The following is a 20262-nucleotide window of genomic DNA, read 5'->3' as shown; positions in this document are numbered from 1 at the left end:
CAATCCCTGCCTGGAGAGGCGCCAGAGATCCGGCAGCAAGTGACGGCAGGGGGTACACAAGGAGCGCAGAGCCGGGGGGGGGGGGAGAGATCCGGCAGGGTGTACACAGGGAGCGCAGAGCGGGGGGGGGGAGAGATCCGGCAGGGTGTACACAGGGAGCGCAGAGCCGGGGTGGGGGAGAGATCCAGCAGGGTGTACACAGGGAGCGCAGAGCCGGGGGGGGGGAGAGATCCGGCAGGGTGTACACAGGGAGCGCAGAGTGGGGGGGGGAGAGATCCGGCAGGGGGTACACAGGGAGCGCAGAGCGGGGGGGGGGGAGAGATCCGGCAGGGGGTACACAGAGAGCGCAGAGCCGGGGTGGGGGAGAGATCCGGCAGGGTGTACACAGGGAGCGCAGAGCCGGGGGGGGGAGAGATCCGGCAGGGGGTACACAGGGAACGGAGAGCGGGGGGGGGAGAGATCCGGCAGGGTGTACACAGGGAGCGCAGAGCCGGGGGGGAGAGATCCGGCAGGGTGTACACAGGGAGCGCAGAGCGGGGGGGGGAGAGATCCGGCAGGGGGTACACAGAGAGTGCAGAGCAGGGGGGGAGGAGGAGAGAGAGATCTGGCAGGGGGTACACAGGGAGCGCAGAGCCGGGGGGGGGAGAGATCCGGCAGGGTGTACACAGGGAGCGCAGAGTGGGGGGGGGGGGAGAGATCCGGCAGGGTGTACACAGGGAGCGCAGAGCGGGGGGGGGGAGAGATCCGGCAGGGGGTACACAGGGAGCGCAGAGCGGGGGGGGGGAGAGATCCGGCAGGGTGTACACAGGGAGCGCAGAGCGGGGGGGGGAGAGATCCGGCAGGGTGTACACAGGGAGCGCAGAGCGGGGGGGGGAGAGATCCGGCAGGGTGTACACAGGGAGCGCAGAGTGGGCGGGGGGGAGAGATCCGGCAGGGGGTACACAGGGAGCGCAGAGCGGGGGGGGGGAGTGATCCGGCAGGGTGTACACAGGGAGCGCAGAGCGGGGGGGGGAGAGATCCGGCAGGGTGTACACAGGGAGCGCAGAGCCGGGGGGGAGGAGGGGGGAGAGATCCGGCAGGGTGTACACAGGGAGCGCAGAGCCGGGGGGGAGGAGGAGAGAGAGATCCGGCAGGGGGTACACAGGGAGCGCAGAGCCGGGGGGGGGAGAGATCCGGCAGGGTGTACACAGGGAGCGCAGAGCGGGGGGGGGAGAGATCCGGCAGGGGGTACACAGGGAGCGCAGAGCGGGGGGGGGGGAGAGATCCGGCAGGGTGTACACAGGGAGCGCAGAGCGGGGGGGGGAGAGATCCGGCAGGGTGTACACAGGGAGCGCAGAGCGGGGGGGGGGGGGAGAGATCCGGCAGGGTGTACACAGGGAGCGCAGAGTGGGGGGGGGAGAGATCCGGCAGGGGGTACACAGGGAGCGCAGAGCGGGGGGGGGGGGGAGAGATCCGGCAGGGTGTACACAGGGAGCGCAGAGCCGGGGGGGAGGAGGAGAGAGAGATCCAGCAGGGGGTACACAGGGAGCGCAGAGCGGGGGGGGGGAGAGATCCGGCAGGGTGTACACAGGGAGTGCAGAGTGGGGGGGGGGGAGAGATCCGGCAGGGTGTACACAGGGAGCGCAGAGCGGGGGGGGGAGAGATCCGGCAGGGTGTACACAGGGAGCGCAGAGTGGGGGGGGGGAGAGATCCGGCAGGGGGTACACAGGGAGCGCAGAGCGGGGGGGGGGAGAGATCCGGCAGGGTGTACACAGGGAGCGCAGAGCGGGGGGGGGAGAGATCCGGCAGGGTGTACACAGGGAGCGCAGAGCGGGGGGGGGAGAGATCCGGCAGGGGGTACACAGGGAGCGCAGAGCGGGGGGGGAGAGATCCGGCAGGGTGTACACAGGGAGCGCAGAGCGGGGGGGGGGAGAGATCCGGCAGGGTGTACACAGGGAGCGCAGAGCGGGGGGGGGAGAGATCCGGCAGGGTGTACACAGGGAGCGCAGAGCGGGGGGGGGAGAGATCCGGCAGGGTGTACACAGGGAGCGCAGAGCGGGGGGGGGAGAGATCCGGCAGGGGGTACACAGGGAGCGCAGAGCCGGGGGGGAGGAGGAGAGAGAGATCCAGCAGGGGGTACACAGGGAGCGCAGAGCGGGGGGGGGGAGAGATCCGGCAGGGTGTACACAGGGAGTGCAGAGTGGGGGGGGGAGAGATCCGGCAGGGTGTACACAGGGAGCGCAGAGCGGGGGGGGGAGAGATCCGGCAGGGTGTACACAGGGAGCGCAGAGTGGGGGGGGGGAGAGATCCGGCAGGGGGTACACAGGGAGCGCAGAGCGGGGGGGGGAGAGATCCGGCAGGGTGTACACAGGGAGCGCAGAGCGGGGGGGGGAGAGATCCGGCAGGGTGTACACAGGGAGCGCAGAGCGGGGGGGGGAGAGATCCGGCAGGGGGTACACAGGGAGCGCAGAGCGGGGGGGGAGAGATCCGGCAGGGTGTACACAGGGAGCGCAGAGCGGGGGGGGGGAGAGATCCGGCAGGGGGTACACAGGGAGCGCAGAGCGGGGGGGGGGGGAGAGATCCGGCAGGCGGTACACAGGGAGCGCAGAGCGGGGGGGGGAGAGATCCGGCAGGGTGTACACAGGGAGCGCAGAGCGGGGGGGGGGGGAGAGATCCGGCAGGGGGTACACAGGGAGCGCAGAGCGGGGGGGGGAGAGATCCGGCAGGGGGTACACAGGGAGCGCAGAGCGGGGGGGGGAGAGATCCGGCAGGGGGTACACAGGGAGCGCAGAGCGGGGGGGGGGAGAGATCCGGCAGGGGGTACACAGGGAGCGCAGAGTGGGGGGGGGGAGAGATCCGGCAGGGGGTACACAGGGAGCGCAGAGCGGGGGGGGGGGAGAGATCCGGCAGGGGGTACACAGGGAGCGCAGAGTGGGGGGGGGGAGAGATCCGGCAGGGGGTACACAGGGAGCGCAGAGCGGGGGGGGGGAGAGATCCGGCAGGGTGTACACAGGGAGCGCAGAGCCGGGGGGGAATCTGGCAGCGAGTGACAGCAGGGTGCAGCCAGGGAGCGCAGAGCCAGTGGGGTGGCAGAGATACATAAGAGCGGCCAGACGGGGTCAGACCTAAGGCCATGGAGCCCAGTGTCCTGTCTGCAGACAGTGGCCAATGTCAGGTGCCCCGGAGGGAGGGAATCAAACAGGAAATGATCAAACCATCTCTCTCCTGCCATCCATCTCCACCCTCTGACAGAGGCCAGGGACACCGTTCCTTACCCATCCTGGCTAATAGCCTTTTATGGACTTAAATTCGTGGAGGTTATCTAGTTCTCTTTTAAACCCTGTTCTAGTCCTAGCCTTCACAACCTCCTCAGGCAAGGAGTTCCACAGATGACTATGCGCTGTGTGAAGAACTTCCTTTTATTTGTTTTAAACCTGCTGCCCATTAATTTCATTTGGTGGCCCCTAGTTCTTATATTATGGGAACAAGTAATTAACTTTTCCTTATTCACATTCTCCACACTACTCATGGTTTTATTATACCTCTATCATATCTCCCCTTCGTCTCTTTTCCAAGCTGAAAAGTCCCAGTCTCTTTAATCTCTCCATATATTTGACCTATTCCAAACCCCTCAGCATTTTAGTTGCCCTTCTCTGAACCTTTTCTAATGCCAGTGTATCTTTTTTGAGGTGAGGAGACCCCATCTGTACACAGTATTCCAGATGTAGGCGTACCATAGATTTATATAAAGGCAATAAGATATTCTCTATCCCTTTTTTAATGATTCCTGACAGCCTGTTTGCTTTTTTGACTGCTGCTGCTGCACACTGCGTGGACATCTTCAGAGAATATCACGATGACGCCCAGAGTGCTTTCCTGATTAGTTGTAGCTAAACAGCTATTCATATTATATGTATAGTTGGAAAAAATAACCCCCATGTGCATTACTTTACATTTCTCCACTTTACATTTCATTTGCCATATTGTTGCTCGGTCACTTAGTTTGGTGAGATCTTTTGGAAGCTCTTCACAGTCTGCTTTGGTCTTAACTCTCTTGAGCAATTTAGTGTCGTCTGCAAACTTTGCCACCTCACCGATTAGCCCTTTCTCCAGATCATTTATCAATATGTAGAATAGGATTGGGCCTAGGACTGAACCTGGGGAACACGCCTAGTGACCCCTCTCCATTCTGAAAACGTACCATTTATTCCTACCCTTTGTTTCCTGTCTTCTAACCAGTTCTCAGTCCAAGAAAGGACCTTCCCTCTTATCCCATGGCCATGGAATTTACACAAGAGCCTTTGGTGAGGGACCTTGTCAAAGGCTTTCTGGAAATCCAAGTGCCCTGCATCCACTGGATCCCCCTTGGCCACGTTTGTTGACCCCTTCAAAGAACTCTAACAGATCAGTAAGACAGGATTTCCCTTTACAGAAACCCTGGTGACTTTTGCCCAACAAATTCTGTTCTTCTATGTGTCTGACAATTTCATTCTTTACTATTGTTTCTACTAATTAGACTTACTGGTCTGTAATTGCCAGGATCGCCTCTAGAGCTCTTTTTAAATATTGGCGTTACATTAGCTACCCTCCAGTCCTTGGGTACAGAAGCTGATTTAAAGGATCGGTTACAAACCATAATTAATAGTTCTGCAATTTCACATTGAGTTCTTTCAGAACCCTTGGGTGAATGCCTTCTGGTCCTGGTGACTTGTCACTGTTAAGTTTATTAATTAATTTCAAAACCTCCTCTCATGACACTTCAATCTGTGATAAGTCCTCAGATTTGTCACCTACAAAGAACAGGTCAGGTTTGGGAATCTCCCAAACATCCTCAGCAGTGAAGACTGAAGCAACAAATTCATTTAGTTTCTCTGCACTGACTTTACCGTCTTTAAGGCATGTAGATTAGACACATAGGCAAAGGCAAATGAAGCCGCGATTTAAATGATCGCAGCTTCATTTACATTTACATGGCTGCCGCGCTGAGCCGACAAACAGCTGATCAGCGGTTTGTCTGCTCAGCGTGCTAGTCTGGACGCTCCCCTGCCGACATCAAAGCCCTTTGTCGGCAGCCCCGTTATTCCTCGTGGGATGAGGTGCACTTGGATTTCCAGGAAGCCTTTGACAAGGTCCCTCACCAAAGGCTCTTGTGTAAATTCCATGGCCATGGGATAAGAGGTTTACATTTAAATCGCGGCTTCATTTGCCTTTGCCAAAACAACAAATCTCCATGGCAGCCATGTAGTTTAGACGTACCCCAAGTGTCCTTTCGTATCTGGCTTCCTGCTTCTGATGTACTTAAACATTTTGTTCTTACCTTTGGAGCTTGCGGCTGGCTGTTCTTCATGCTCCTTTTTGCTTTTCTTATTACATATTTACACTTCATCTGGCAGTGTTTGTGCTCTTTTCTATTTACCTCGCTAGGGTCTGACTTCCACTTTTTAAAAGATGTTTCTCTCTCACTGCTTCTTTTACATGGTTATTAAGCCCCGGTGGCTCTTTTTTAGTCCTGCTACTATGTTTTTTAATTTGGAGTATACATTTAAGTCCGGCAGCGAGTGATGGCAGGGTGGAGCCAGGGAGCTCAGACCCGGGGAGGGGGGTGCAGCCAGGGAGCGCAGAGCCAGCAGGGGGGGAGAGGCAGGGTGCAGCCAGGGAGCGCAGAGCGGGGCAGGGAGAAGAGAACAGCTCAGACGTTCAGCCTGGCCCTAGAGCAGGGCGGTGGAGAACTTCCGACCCCCCCTTAGCACTGAGGAACCCTCGCCTACTGCGGGACTGGAGCACACAGCACCTGCTAGCCTGGGCCCCCCTAGGCTTGGGGGTGCAAGGGGAACGTGGGTTCTCCTGCTTCTCAGCTGGGAGCCACGTCAGCGAGCGCTTGGGGTTTTTTTGGCTGGGTCCTGTGCCTACAAGACCAGGAGAAGAGGGGTGGTGAAGGAGGGTCGCAGCCCCGTGGCCTGCAGAGCACAAGGATCTGGAGGGAGCAGGCCTCACCAGGCAGGGAGCAGCTGGTTAACGGCTCGGAGACAGAGGGACAGTTTTGTTTCCGATGCTCCTAACGGCCCCAGGGCTCCATTAGCAAGCGTGGCCGGCTCCAGCCCCAGCGCCGTGCTCAGCGGGTAAGCGGGGGGCCCTGCCTCTGAGACGGTGCCTGGGAGAAACTGGGGAGTGGGCTTGAGCACGCTGACTGCCCTGAACGGCCTGCTCCGCACGCCGAGGCAGCCACACGCCCGAGGGACGGGGGCGCGCAGCCCGCCTGGGCCTTGCCTGGAGGAGGGTCTCCCATTGGGCGCGCACAGCCCCCCGGCACAGCGAGGCTCGGCGAGGCTCGGCCCGCTTGCTGCTGCCCGAGCGCTCACCCGCCCCGCTGCCCTGAGGCGGGCCGAGGTGGCTGAGGAGGGAGGGGCCTGTCAGCCCGCCCACATCAGCGCGCCTGGGAGGGTTTTTCCACGCGGGAGGCCTGAGGCCACAGAAGCGAGCATGGCTGCTGGGTCAGCCCCTGCTCACCAGAGTGGCCTCCCTCACCCCCACCCTGTGGGCTCCCAGCCCGGAGGTAGAGCTGGGGCGCTGCGATTCCAGCCTTCGCGTCACACCACAGCCAACAGCTCCGGCCGGCCCCAGGCCCGAGGAGCAGGGTCTGTGCGCACACAAGCTGGGGAGCGGGAGGCGGGCTGGAACGAAGACAGGAGCCGGTGGGAGGACGGGCTTCGTGTTGCCATCCTGCCTCAGGGAAGGGGGCTGACACCCCGCCAAGGTCTGAAATGCCGCCTCCCGGGGGGAACCTGGCCCAGGGGCCAGAGGGGAGATGAGCCTTGCTCCCCAGTGCAGGGGAGACGCTCTGCCCCTCGCTGCCTCGCACAGAGCGGAGGGAGCACCCTGGCCTCGGCCGCCCTTGCAACCGCGGGCACTGGCTGCAGACTTCTGCTGTCCCTGCACCTGGGCTAGTCCCAGGCCCAGAAGTCCATGGGGCTGCGCGGAGAGGGCAGCGGGCGCTGGGGCATGGGAAGAAGGGGTCTCTGCCTCCCGGCTCGGAGCCACTGCACACTGGAGCGGGGAACACCTGTGGGGGGCCAGGCAGTGTCTCTGGGGGCTTGGCCGCTCGCGCGCTGGAGCCGGGAACACCTGTGGGGGGCCAGGCAGTGTCCCGGGGGGCTTGGCCGCTCGCGCGCTGGAGCCGGGAACACCTGTGGGGGGCCAGGCAGTGTCTCTGGGGGCTTGGCCGCTCGCGCGCTGGAGCCGGGAACACCTGTGGGGGGCCAGGCAGTGTCTCTGGGGGCTTGGCCGCTCGCGCGCTGGAGCCGGGAACACCTGTGGGGGGCCAGGCAGTGTCCCGGGGGGCTTGGCCGCTCGCGCGCTGGAGCCGGGAACACCTGTGGGGGGCCAGGCAGGCTCCCTCCACTCGGCGGGCCCCTCCCCCACCACAGGGCCGAGCCCCGAAAGCCGCCCAGCCCCGCCGGGACGCGAACACTCACACCACGGGGGCTTGTCCGGGCGCGGGCGCAGTGGCAGGGAGGACGAGAGGATCCTCTGCGGCAGGAAGGGGTCACCAGGCATCTGGCTTCCGCCCATGGAATCGAAGACAGCTTGGGAGAGAGAACAGCCACTCGGATTAACCCCCGGAGCGGGAAACACCCGGCAGGGCCCCCCTACGCTGGGACCCAGGCGCCGCACCCCCACTGCCATTCTGCTCGCGCTCCGATGCCGTTTGGCCGACACATGCAGGCGCCCGCCTCCCTCGCTAGAGCAGCAGGCCTGGAACCCCTCCCTGCAGTTGGCTAGGGGTCTGGCCCTCTTCAATGCCCCTCCACTGGCCACGGAGCCCAGAGGCTGGAAGGGCTTCCCAGGGGCGTGGCCAGCTCCCCTGCCCCCCACGGCTCTGGCACTGCTCCCGGTCTCCTCCCCCCCAGCCAGCCCCCCAGTACCGATGGATGCTCGTGAGTGCGAGTTGCTGTAAGTTCTGCACACGAACGTCAGGAACTCATTGACCTGCCGCAACGAGAGGGAGTTGTGCAGCGTCTCCAGTGGGTAAATGGTGGGAACCATGGAGCAGCCTTCAAAGCCTGCAAGAAACCCAGGCAGCCAATCAGTACAGCAGGGCCAGGGGGACGGTCACGGGGCAGAGGGGAGTGCAGGCTGCTTCGTGGCCCTTTGAGGAACTGCTGCCATCCGCTTGGCTCTTCTGGTGCCTTCAGTCTGAGCCACGTCGCCCTCCCCCCAGCCGGGAACGCCAAGCAGCAGCCATTTCCCCACAGACCTGCCAGGCCGGCCGGGTTCCCCTCACACACGGGAGCCAAGTAGCCACCTGCCCCTGTCCAAGGCACTCGCTCCCTGGGCTCTCCTACCCAGCAGGGGTCCCCCACTGCGGCAGGAGACAGGGCGCGCCCCAGCCCCTGTGCGCTCTGAGACAGAGAGGAGACTGACGGGACAGAACCGAGGAAGAAGGCGGGGACGCCCTTCCAGGCGCTCCTGCCTCCATGTCCCCCGCCCCCGTGCTGCCCATTCCCCCCCCGCCTGCTCTCTGACGCTGAGGGACTGGGCCCTTTGTCCTCCTCCACAGCCCCTCCCAACCCTGCAGGCAGCTCGGCTTCACTCCCGCTCTGCACACGTGCCGACCAGCGCCTAGGGCGGAGGCCTGGGCCCTCGTCTCCCGTGGGCGCGGCTGCGATTCCAACACCTGGGCCAGTCGCGTCACGTGGCGATGCCACCGCCGGGGCCCGCCCCCCAACGCTCCCGAGGGCGGGCGAGCCCTGAGACTGACCGGGCCCACGAGCTCTCGCAGCGCTGGGAAGAGGAAGCGCCAGCGGCTGTTTGTTCCAATGTGCAGTGAGTCAGAGGAGGGCCGGCGAGAAGCTGGAGGGTTTCGGCAGCAGCGGCTTGTAAATACCAGACCCGGGCTACCGCCAGCGCGGGAGGCGCCTCGGGCCCGGGCACTCCTGCACCACAAGGCCAGAGCCGTGGCAGAGCACAGCGCTGAGAGGAGACACGCCCAGGGGCTAACGGCTCAGGTGCTGGCCAGTGTAGCTGGAGCAATGGCGCGCCGGCAGCTGCGTTTCCCGGAGGGAGGACAAGCCGGACAGCACCTGGACTGGAGGGACAGAAACGTCGCTCCCCAGGAACGGGGACGGCCTGAGGGGGCCTCTGTGCAGGCCCATGCCGGGGCAAGCTGGAGAGCCCTTCGGTGCTGCAGCAATCTCCACGGCCCCACCGCCTCCAGGCCCAGGCAGGGGACGCACAGACGGGGAGGGGGAAGGCAGAGCGCTCCCAAGCAACCAGGAACTGGGGAGTACCCCAAAGGGCCGCTGGGGGACTCGGGGAGGAAGACTGGGGCGTACCAACGCACCACAGAGGCCAGGCAGGAAACCCTGGGGCGCTGTGCGGTGACACTGCTGAGGCCCTGGGGGTTTGCCACCAGGTCTCCTCGGGGTGGGCCGTGTTCTCCTCCCTCCTGGCGGTCGCTTGGATATAGGCACAGTCTGCAACACGGGCGCATCGGGCTGCCTCAGCAGGGTTCTGGGGTTTGCCACCAGGTCTCCTCGGGGCGGGCCGTGTTCTCCTCCCTCCTGGCGGTCGCTTGGATATAGGCACAGTCTGCAACACGGGCGCATCGGGCTGCCTCAGCAGGGTTCTGGGGTTTGCCACCAGGTCTCCTCCGGGCGGGCCGTGTTCTCCTCCCTCCTGGCGGTCGCTTGGATATAGGCACAGTCTGCAACACGGGCGCATCGGGCTGCCTCAGCAGGGTTCTGGGGTTTGCCACCAGGTCTCCTCGGGGCGGGCCGTGTTCTCCTCCCTCCTGGCGGTCGCTTGGATATAGGCACAGTCTGCAACACGGGCGCATCGGGCTGCCTCAGCAGGGTTCTGGGGTTTGCCACCAGGTCTCCTCGGGGCGGGCCGTGTTCTCCTCCCTCCTGGCGGTCGCTTGGATATAGGCACAGTCTGCAACACGGGCGCATCGGGCTGCCTCAGCAGGGTTCTGGGGTTTGCCACCAGGTCTCCTCGGGGCGGGCCGTGTTCTCCTCCCTCCTGGCGGTCGCTTGGATATAGGCACAGTCTGCAACACGGGCGCATTGGGCTGCCTCAGCAGGGTTCTGGGGTTTGCCACCAGGTCTCCTCGGGGCGGGCCGTGTTCTCCTCCCTCCTGGCGGTCGCTTGGATATAGGCACCATCTGCAACACCGGCGCATCGGGCTGCCTCAGCAGGGTTCTGGGGTTTGCCACCAGGTCTCCTCGGGGCGGGCCGTGTTCTCCTCTCTCCTGGCGGTCGCTTGGATATAGGCACAGTCTGCAACACCGGCGCATCGGGCTGCCTCAGCAGGGTTCTGGGGTTTGCCACCAGGTCTCCTCGGGGCGGGCCGTGTTCTCCTCCCTCCTGGCGGTCGCTTGGATATAGGCACAGTCTGCAACACGGGCGCATCGGGCTGCCTCAGCAGGGTTCTGGGGTTTGCCACCAGGTCTCCTCCGGGCGGGCCGTGTTCTCCTCCCTCCTGGCGGTCGCTTGGATATAGGCACAGTCTGCAACATGGGCGCATCGGGCTGCCTCAGCAGGGTTCTGGGGTTTGCCACCAGGTCTCCTCGGGGCGGGCCGTGTTCTCCTCCCTCCTGGCGGTCGCTTGGATATAGGCACAGTCTGCAACATGGGCGCATCGGGCTGCCTCAGCAGGGTTCTGGGGTTTGCCACCAGGTCTCCTCGGGGCGGGCCGTGTTCTCCTCCCTCCTGGCGGTCGCTTGGATATAGGCACAGTCTGCAACACGGGCGCATCGGGCTGCCTCAGCAGGGTTCTGGGGTTTGCCACCAGGTCTCCTCCGGGCGGGCCGTGTTCTCCTCCCTCCTGGCGGTCGCTTGGATATAGGCACAGTCTGCAACACGGGCGCATCGGGCTGCCTCAGCAGGGTTCTGGGGTTTGCCACCAGGTCTCCTCCGGGCGGGCCGTGTTCTCCTCCCTCCTGGCGGTCGCTTGGATATAGGCACAGTCTGCAACACCGGCGCATCGGGCTGCCTCAGCAGGGTTCTGGGGTTTGCCACCAGGTCTCCTCCGGGCGGGCCGTGTTCTCCTCCCTCCTGGCGGTCGCTTGGATATAGGCACAGTCTGCAACATGGGCGCATCGGGCTGCCTCAGCAGGGTTCTGGGGTTTGCCACCAGGTCTCCTCCGGGCGGGCCGTGTTCTCCTCCCTCCTGGCGGTCGCTTGGATATAGGCACAGTCTGCAACACCGGCGCATCGGGCTGCCTCAGCAGGGTTCTGGGGTTTGCCACCAGGTCTCCTCCGGGCGGGCCGTGTTCTCCTCCCTCCTGGCGGTTGCTTGGATATAGGCACAGTCTGCAACACGGGCGCATCGGGCTGCCTCAGCAGGGTTCTGGGGTTTGCCACCAGGTCTCCTCGGGGCGGGCCGTGTTCTCCTCCCTCCTGGCGGTCGCTTGGATATAGGCACAGTCTGCAACACGGGCGCATCGGGCTGCCTCAGCAGGGTTCTGGGGTTTGCCACCAGGTCTCCTCGGGGCGGGCCGTGTTCTCCTCCCTCCTGGCGGTCGCTTGGATATAGGCACAGTCTGCAACACGGGCGCATCGGGCTGCCTCAGCAGGGTTCTGGGGTTTGCCACCAGGTCTCCTCCGGGCGGGCCGTGTTCTCCTCCCTCCTGGCGGTCGCTTGGATATAGGCACAGTCTGCAACACGGGCGCATCGGGCTGCCTCAGCAGGGTTCTGGGGTTTGCCACCAGGTCTCCTCGGGGCGGGCCGTGTCCTCCCTCCTGGCGGTCGCTTGGATATAGGCACAGTCTGCAACACGGGCGCATCGGGCTGCCTCAGCAGGGTTCTGGGGTTTGCCACCAGGTCTCCTCCGGGCGGGCCGTGTTCTCCTCCCTCCTGGCGGTCGCTTGGATATAGGCACAGTCTGCAACACGGGCGCATCGGGCTGCCTCAGCAGGGTTCTGGGGTTTGCCACCAGGTCTCCTCCGGGCGGGCTGTGTTCTCCTCCCTCCTGGCGGTCGCTTGGATATAGGCACAGTCTGCAACACGGGCGCATCGGGCTGCCTCAGCAGGGTTCTGGGGTTTGCCACCAGGTCTCCTCGGGGCGGGCCGTGTTCTCCTCCCTCCTGGCGGTCGCTTGGATATAGGCACAGTCTGCAACACGGGCGCATCGGGCTGCCTCAGCAGGGTTCTGGGGTTTGCCACCAGGTCTCCTCCGGGCGGGCCGTGTTCTCCTCTCTCCTGGCGGTCGCTTGGATATAGGCACAGTCTGCAACACGGGCGCATCGGGCTGCCTCAGCAGGGTTCTGGGGTTTGCCACCAGGTCTCCTCCGGGCGGGCCGTGTTCTCCTCTCTCCTGGCGGTCGCTTGGATATAGGCACAGTCTGCAACACGGGCGCATCGGGCTGCCTCAGCAGGGTTCTGGGGTTTGCCACCAGGTCTCCTCCGGGCGGGCCGTGTTCTCCTCTCTCCTGGCGGTCGCTTGGATATAGGCACAGTCTGCAACACGGGCGCATCGGGCTGCCTCAGCAGGGTTCTGGGGTTTGCCACCAGGTCTCCTCGGGGCGGGCCGTGTTCTCCTCCCTCCTGGCGGTCGCTTGGATATAGGCACAGTCTGCAACACGGGCGCATCGGGCTGCCTCAGCAGGGTTCTGGGGTTTGCCACCAGGTCTCCTCCGGGCGGGCCGTGTTCTCCTCCCTCCTGGCGGTCGCTTGGATATAGGCACAGTCTGCAACACGGGCGCATCGGGCTGCCTCAGCAGGGTTCTGGGGTTTGCCACCAGGTCTCCTCCGGGCGGGCCGTGTTCTCCTCCCTCCTGGCGGTCGCTTGGATATAGGCACAGTCTGCAACACGGGCGCATCGGGCTGCCTCAGCAGGGTTCTGGGGTTTGCCACCAGGTCTCCTCCGGGCGGGCCGTGTTCTCCTCTCTCCTGGCGGTCGCTTGGATATAGGCACAGTCTGCAACACCGGCGCATCGGGCTGCCTCAGCAGGGTTCTGGGGTTTGCCACCAGGTCTCCTCCGGGCGGGCCGTGTTCTCCTCCCTCCTAGCGGTCGCTTGGATATAGGCACAGTCTGCAACACGGGCGCATCGGGCTGCCTCAGCAGGGTTCTGGGGTTTGCCACTCAGCTGGAACGGGGCAGGAATCAAGTTTTCGTCTGCAAGTCTGGTGTCCTAGAGTCTCGATTTTAAGGGTCACTGCAGGTTGGTTCCCGGTGGTTTCTGCTTCCACCACGGAGGAGCTGGCAGGAAGGTGGCACTTCCGGCCCTTGGCCGGCACGGGGGGGTTGCCACTGTGCTTCAGGGACCACAGCCAGCCGGTGCCGTGGGGCAGAGCTCTCCACTGCCTGTCACTGGCCCCCTGCTGACCTCCTGCAGGGCTGCTGCAATGGCTTCGCCTGGGAACGACGCCGAGGAGGCCCAGTGCCTCCATTGGTCCCGGGGCTCGCTCCTTGCTTTGCGGGGCCGGAGGCGTCTGCTCCGCCGAGGGACCCTTGCGGGGCGGAGAGAAGCAGAAGGTCTCTCCAGGCCCCAGCCGCCAAGCAGGCAACGCGGGAGGGGCGGTGAACACGGTGCCCGCCAGCCATGGTAGGCCCCACTGGAAAGGGCTAGTCTGGCGCAGTCTGAGCGCCCTAGGCGGCTGCAACGCCGGTGTATGAGCAGCAGTTACAGCATCGAGGTCTGTGTAGGCACGTCAGGGTCAGCTCTAGGCTCGTGTCCTGGAGGCTGACACCGGGGACCAGGCTCCTCCTGGAACCGCTGTGGCCGGTGATCCACGCCACGCACTGTGCGAGCAGGCGCGGTGCCCGTGTGCGCCCGTACGGACGGTTGCTCAGATGGGCCCGTGGACTTAGGAGATCCTGGTCAGGGTGAGTGGCGCGTGCCGTGGGACTCTGCCCAGCGGAGGGGGGTAGCGGGGCTCGCTTACCCCGATCTGACTCCTGGCGGCTGCGTGCCAGAGCGGGGTGCCCACTCCTCCCTTGACTGAGTCCATTGCCACTGGGACAGGGATTCAAGGGGGGCTGGCACCGGCAGCCAATGTGTCTTGTGCCACTAGCAGACCCTCTGGCGTGGCTAAGGGTCCCGCTCCTGTCCGGCTGCTCCACTCTACGAGCTGGACCTGTGAACCAGAGGGGGCCGAGAGCTGCCTGATGTGGGTCCACGTGGGGCTCGCCCACAGACTTAATCCTGTTGCTTAGGGGGCTGCAGCAAAGGGACCCGCACCATCCTCTTCGGGTGTAGGCAGACAGCTCCAAAGGAGCACAGTGGTCTGAGGCGTCGGTGCTTGGCGCCATGTCGGGTGAGTGCACCGGCGCCGGAGTCAGGGCTGGCTCCAGCAGGAGGGCACGGAGCCAAATGTTCCACTCCTGAAGCTGTTGCTGATGAGAGCTCTGCCCAGGCAGCACGAACAACTCCCGTGTAGGGCACTGACTGGCACAGGTATCTGCGGGGGTCACAAGATTTGAATGCCGAGACTGGGGCATGCCCCGACCCAGGCAAAGTCCCAAAGGGGGCCAGAACCCCCCCCCCCGTTGCCTAGCCGTGTCCTACAAGAGCAGGGATCCAGCTACACAAAACAAGGAAGAGTCAAAATGAAGGCGGCTACAGTGGGTAGTGGAGCAAAGCAGTCGCGTGCCCCATCACGGGCTCATCCCCAGTGAGGAGGGGGAGCACGCGGCAGCCCGGCTATCACACCACAGAGGTGCCACTCCATGGGCCGCCAGGGGACAGTCTGCACAGGGCAGCACGCACCCCACTGGGGAATGCACATGAGCAAGCGCTGGAGCCCTTGGAGGACAACTCCCATCTGGATGCATCATCTCCGGCTGGTTCTCCCCACGACTCACTGGAGGACAGCTTGGACCCTCTTTGAGAGGCAGGTGTTTTCACCTTCCGCAGCTCATTCTACCACTTGCTTTGACCACGCTAACGGGACACACCCTGCTGCAAACGTTTCTAGCTTCTTTTTTATCTCTGATTCTTTAGAGAGAACTCACGCAGCTGGCTCAAGAAATTGAGAGAGAAGAAACTGAAGGCAATACAGACGTTATCCATCTCCGGAGTCCATAGGAAGCTCTGTTCCATCTATGGCAATATCTCATTGAGTTAAAAAGTAAGTTTTTAGCCAAGATTTGGACACTTTGGACTGCAATCCTCTGGTTTTAGCTGCGAATGTCTTTTCTTCTTGGCTCCGCGTACAATGTTCTAACTGAAGTGGTTTTAAGATCGGTAGGTCCCTCTTCGCAACCCAAAGTGAATACTGAATTACTGGGGTTTTTAATTCCCTTGGCTTTTGAGACGCACCTCTCCCGTGTTTAGCTACAAACATGCCCTAGACCCTCCACACAGACCACCACAACGGCCGGGCTGTCGGAGGCCAAGGCTTGGGTCCTTGGGTGAGCTCTAGCAGACACAGGAAGGAGACCAGCGAGGTCTCCAGCAGGGGCTCTGTCAGAGCCGCCTGGTTTGTCCAACCCCCTCTTCCCTCGAAGTGATCCTGCCTCTTCTTATAGTCTTTGTTGCTAGGAGACCAAGGCTAATTCTAGTCACATCTGCACAGCAACAGCCATTTCCTCATCCCTTGCTGGTGGCAAGGGCCCCTTGCGGGAAACCAGATTATTTCTGCAAGCTCCCCTCCGCCAATATCGCCACACACGGGCGCTTTCTTCGCACCGTGAGCAGCCCCTTCTGCCCCCGGCTCGGCAAGGAAAAGCCAGTCCATGCACACCCCCGGCTCGGCAATGAAAAGCCAGTCCATGCACACCCCCGGCTCGGCAATGAAAAGCCAGTCCATGCACACCCCCGGCTCGGCAAGGAAAAGCCAGTCCATGCACGCCCCCGGCTCGGCAAGGAAAAGCCAGTCCATGCACACCCCCGGCTCGGCAAGGAAAAGCCAGTCCATGCACGCCCCCGGCTCGGCAAGGAAAAGCCAGTCCATGCACACCCCCGGCTCGGCAAGGAAAAGCCAGTCCATGCACACCCCCGGCTCGGCAAGGAAAAGCCAGTCCATGCACTCCCCCGGCTCGGCAAGGAAAAGCCAGTCCATGCACACCCCCGGCTCGGCAATGAAAAGCCAGTCCATGCACACCCCCGGCTCGGCAAGGAAAAGCCAGTCCATGCACACCCCCGGCTCGGCAAGGAAAAGCCAGTCCATGCACACCCCCGGCTCGGCAAGGAAAAGCCAGTCCATGCACACCCCCGGCTCGGCAATGAAAAGCCAGTCCATGCACACCCCCGGCTCGGCAATGAAAAGCCAGTCCATGCACACCCCCGGCTCGGCAAGGAAAAGCCAGTCCATGCACTCCCCCGGCTCGGCAATGAAAAGCCAGTCCATGCACACCCCCGGCTCGGCAATGAAAAGCCAGTCCATGCACACCCCCGGCTCGGCAAGGAAAAGCCAGTCCATGCACACCCCCGGCTCGGCAAGGAAAAGCCAGTCCATGCACACCCCCGGCTCGGCAAGGAAAAGCCAGTCCATGCACACCCCCGGCTCGGCAAGGAAAAGCCAGTCCATGCACACCCCCGGCTCGGCAAGGAAAAGCCAGTCCATGCACACCCCCGGCTCGGCAAGGAAAAGCCAGTCCATGCACACCCCCGGCTCGGCAAGGAAAAGCCAGTCCATGCACACCCCCGGCTCGGCAAGGAAAAGCCAGTCCATGCACACCCCCGGCTCGGCAAGGAAAAGCCAGTCCATGCACACCCCCGGCTCGGCAAGCTGCATGCGCCAGCAGGGGGCAGTCTGCGCAGGGCCTCCGGGCTGGCCAGCATCGGCAGGGCACTCTCCTGCACACCCCTGGATCTCCCCTCCCCACTCTCAAGCAGCCAGAGGCTCTACCCCCCAGCATGCCTGGCGGGGAGCAGTCCCGCCAAATAGCTCGGATGCGGAAATTCCATGCGGACTCCGGCAGGTGGGGACCAGCTCCCACACATGGAGCTGGCGCCATGCAGACAAGATGCTCTGCAGCCCTGCATGAACCTGGCCTCTCTGGAAAGCAGAGCTCCTCCCTCTCCCAAGCAGACGCCAGTCACCTTGGGCGACAGCTGGCGCACGAGCACCCACGCCCTGCAATCTGGGCCAGAGAGGTTCGGTCAGCTGTGTCCATGGGCCCTTGCTTCTACCCTGCATGGGGGCGAGTCGGTCACTGCTGCAGCTCCTTTGCAATGGGAGAGTTCTCCCGGAGAGGGTGGTGGAGCACCCCAGGGAGCCATCTGAAAGCGCTGCTCTTACTGTGGGCAATCATTTTTGGAGGGGGCCATTCCAACATTTTGGAAAGTGGTCAAGGGCCGCACTTTTCTGAGAGGATGCGGGGTCTAGGATACAGGATGGGTACAGAAGGGCGCACGGGGTAAGGGACTGGGGTGCAGGAGATGGTGTGGGGTCTGAGGTGGAGTTTGGCTGAAGAGGGGGTGGAGACTCGGGGCAGGGGTTTGGGTGTAGGGTCAGGGAGGGTGTAGGAGGGGGTACAGGGTCTGGGAGGGAGTTGTGACCTGGGGCAGGGGGATGCAGAGGGTTTGGACGGTGACCTGGGGGAGGAAGTTGGGATGCAGGAGGGGCAGGGTGCCAGAGGCAGGCTCTGGCTGGGAGACAGGCACCTAAGCATCTTCCAGCCAGCAGCCCTGCAGCACCCCTGAGGCAGGCTGGGCTCCCTGCTGGCTGCAGTCCCAGACCTCTTGAAAATACAGGCTGTTCCCTCCATGTGGCGCTCAGCTTGCGCTGCTCCTGTCCCCCAAACAAATCTCTCAGCTCCTAGTGGCTGGTTGTTTCCAGCCACCAGGAGCGGAGGATAGGGGTGGTGTGTGTGTGGGGGGGGGATCACATGGAGCAGCCCTGCACTTAAATCAGCAGCTGCTGCAGGCCTGGGGGTCCTGGCAGGTGTCCATGGGCCGGATGCAGTGGCGTGGTGGGCTGGATGTGGCCGGGACCGAGAACTTGCCCACCCGGATACAAGGTTAGCAACCTCTCCTCCCAGTAGAGTCTCTGGGCAGATCCCTGAGCAGCACGGAGGGTGGTGCTGAGGAGGTGGATTCAGTCCAGGTCATAAGACACGGGCACCGAAAGCTGCAAGAGCAGAATGCCAGGGGCTGTCCGAGCGGACACAGGGGAAGCGAGCCCTGTCGGAGTGAACCATGACTCTCAAAGGGGAGCAAAGCCCTTCGCCTGCTGCAGGTGCACCCTGAAGCCCAGGTGGGTGTCTGCGTGGAAGTCGCCTCACCTCAGGACTAGGCCCTCTGGGGCTACTCTGTCTCCTTGCTCTCCGCGTCCGAAGGCTTGTTTCTTCTCTTGAGAAGTGAGGCCGGGGACAGTCTCCACTGGGGGACCAGACGGATGTGGAATTCGGAGGCTACCTTAGGAAGGGAGAGAGGGTCTGGACACGGCGTCAGGTCAGCCGTCACGACTCCCAGCCCCTGCCCTCTGGCTGTAAGGAACGGAAGAGGCTCAAATGTGGACTCCTCCATGCACTCAGGACACGAGTCAGGCCCCTGGAGAAGCTGGCTCTTAACTGGGGGGAGAGGTTGGAGATGGCTGGGTGGGTGGAGACCGAAAGTCCCTTGGGGGGGACTCAGCCTGAGGAGGTCATTGCGAAGGCCCGCTGGGAAAGCACTGCCCCCTCGGCAGGGAAACGTTTCTCTTTGCTGGGGGGCAGCGCCGTTCTGCACCAGAGCCGTGTGGCAGCCACGCCTGCAGGCGCAGCGCTGAGCCGCAGGGGTGAGAAGATGCAGCGTCAGGAGCGGAGGGGGGTGCAGCCAAACCACGGCTGGGAGCCGGTTTCAAGGAGCCTAAACACACAGCATTGGACGAGCAGTCAGGGCCTCTCCCGCTGAGGGGGGCTGCGCCCTTCCCTCACGCAGAGCCGCCTGCCCTTTGGACGGCAGGAGCGCTGGCCGCGGACGACCCCAGCGGGAGATCGCTCAGGACCGCCTGGCTCAGCTCCCGCTCTGCTCCATGCCGGAAGGTCTGCTGTCTGGGCGGAGGAAGCGCCGCGAAGCAGCGGATTCCGTTCCAGATCGGGCCCAGCCATACGTGGGAACGGAGCACAGAGGCAGGGGAGGGGCGCTGGCGAGCACCTCGCTGGGAGGGTCTGCTGCTTGTGGAGAGGGCTGTGAAAGTGGCGCCCCATGCAGAGCCGTCCGCCAGCGCAGAGAAGAGTGGGCTCACCCAGGTCCGGGCACTGGCTTGGACAAGGGTCTGAGCAGCCTGGAGACACAAGGAGCAGTCTTGCCAGGGGAGTCACATGCCATATGGCTCTTGCTGGGGTCTGCTGGCTGGACAGTGGTGGATGTCCCCGGGCCGGGGTGCTGTGGCAGTGAAGGAGGTCGGAGTAGCTCCCGGGGTGAGTGTGAGAGCAAAGGGAAGCCCAGAAAGAGGACTGCTGGCTGCAGTCTGTGCGGCGAGGAATGGCTGGCTCCTAAGAGGTCAATCACCACCGAAAGGGAAAAAGATTATTCCCATTGAGGAAGAAGGGCCAAGGCAAGACCCTTGGAGCAGCGGATGCCAGACTGTAGCCCAGCCCTGAGTCTGTGACAAAGGTGCAGAAGAGGCAGAGTGACACAGTGTGGCCCCAGCCCACCACAAAGCGCAGGAAAGGTGCCATCTGGGGGCTCAGGAAGACCAAACTCCCAAGTCCGAGAGTAATTATCCCTCGTTTCCGAGGGTCCTTGCGTTCGTCTGTTTCAGCAAACACTAGGTGCCCCGCGGCACCGTACAGACTCAGACTGTGCAGACACAAGCCCTCGTGGGCTGCAGCTCCTGAAAACCGAGGCCCTAAGAAACGCCCTTCTCTGTGAGGTGCCACCAGACCCAGTCACCCCCCCCCAGAGCCCCACTGTGAAGTGCTGACGCAGACGAGGGTGTTTCGGGTCCCAAGGCCCTGAGCTGGTCTCCGCCCACGTTTTCCTTTGGGACCAGGAAGTAGCTGGAATAAAATCCTTTGAAGTTTGACGGCCTCCAGCGCTAGGAGGGTTAACACAAGAACATCCGAACGGCCCGACGGGGTCAGACCAAGGGCCCATCCAGCCCAGTCCTGTCCGTCCAGTGGCCACTGCCAGGTGCCCCAGAGGGAGGGGACAGAACGGAATCCTCACGTGATCCCTCCCGTCAGGGGCACCATTCCTGCCCAACAGCCATTGATGGACCAAACCTCCATGAATCTACCTAGCTCTTTTTGGAACCCTGTTAAAGTCCTGGCCTTCACCACATCCTCTGGCAAGGAGTTCCACAGGTTGACTGTGCGCTGAGTGAAGAAAAACTTCCTTTTGTTTGTTTTAAACCTGCTGCCCATTCATTTCACGTGGTTGCATCTCCTGCCTCAAGAGACTCCGGT

The 20262-nt window shown here is 63.0% G+C and overlaps 2 protein-coding genes across 13 annotated transcripts in view; both read right to left on the bottom strand.

Annotated features, from left to right (window-relative positions):
• The window catches only part of LOC102458593 (ras GTPase-activating-like protein IQGAP1), a 564033-nt gene extending 549821 nt beyond the window's left edge, over positions 1–14212 (bottom strand). Inside the window, exon 1 of the mRNA XM_075916962.1 lies at positions 14208–14212. The gene's annotated coding sequence lies outside the window, so the exon portion shown is untranslated. The remainder of the gene's footprint in view (positions 1–14207) is intronic.
• PPIP5K1 (diphosphoinositol pentakisphosphate kinase 1) overlaps positions 1–20262 on the bottom strand; it is a 131219-nt gene that overhangs the window by 5720 nt on the left and 105237 nt on the right. For 11 of the 12 annotated variants that reach the window (XM_075916965.1, XM_075916967.1, XM_075916964.1 and 8 more), the window contains 2 exons: positions 7902–8039; positions 7452–7562 (listed from right to left, as the gene is read on the bottom strand). In XM_075916965.1, the coding sequence (XP_075773080.1) occupies positions 7452–7562; positions 7902–8039 (249 nt within the window). Of the gene's footprint in view, positions 1–7451; positions 7563–7901; positions 8040–20262 lie in introns of those variants that run through there. The other variant, XM_075916975.1, reaches the window with a different exon arrangement.

This window comes from Pelodiscus sinensis, unplaced genomic scaffold, assembly GCF_049634645.1.
Source record: "Pelodiscus sinensis isolate JC-2024 unplaced genomic scaffold, ASM4963464v1 ctg56, whole genome shotgun sequence".
NCBI classification, from domain to species: Eukaryota; Metazoa; Chordata; order Testudines; family Trionychidae; genus Pelodiscus; species Pelodiscus sinensis.
The sequence above is the reverse complement of the archived record's forward strand: the minus strand, read 5'-3'. Positions and strand labels throughout refer to the sequence as shown.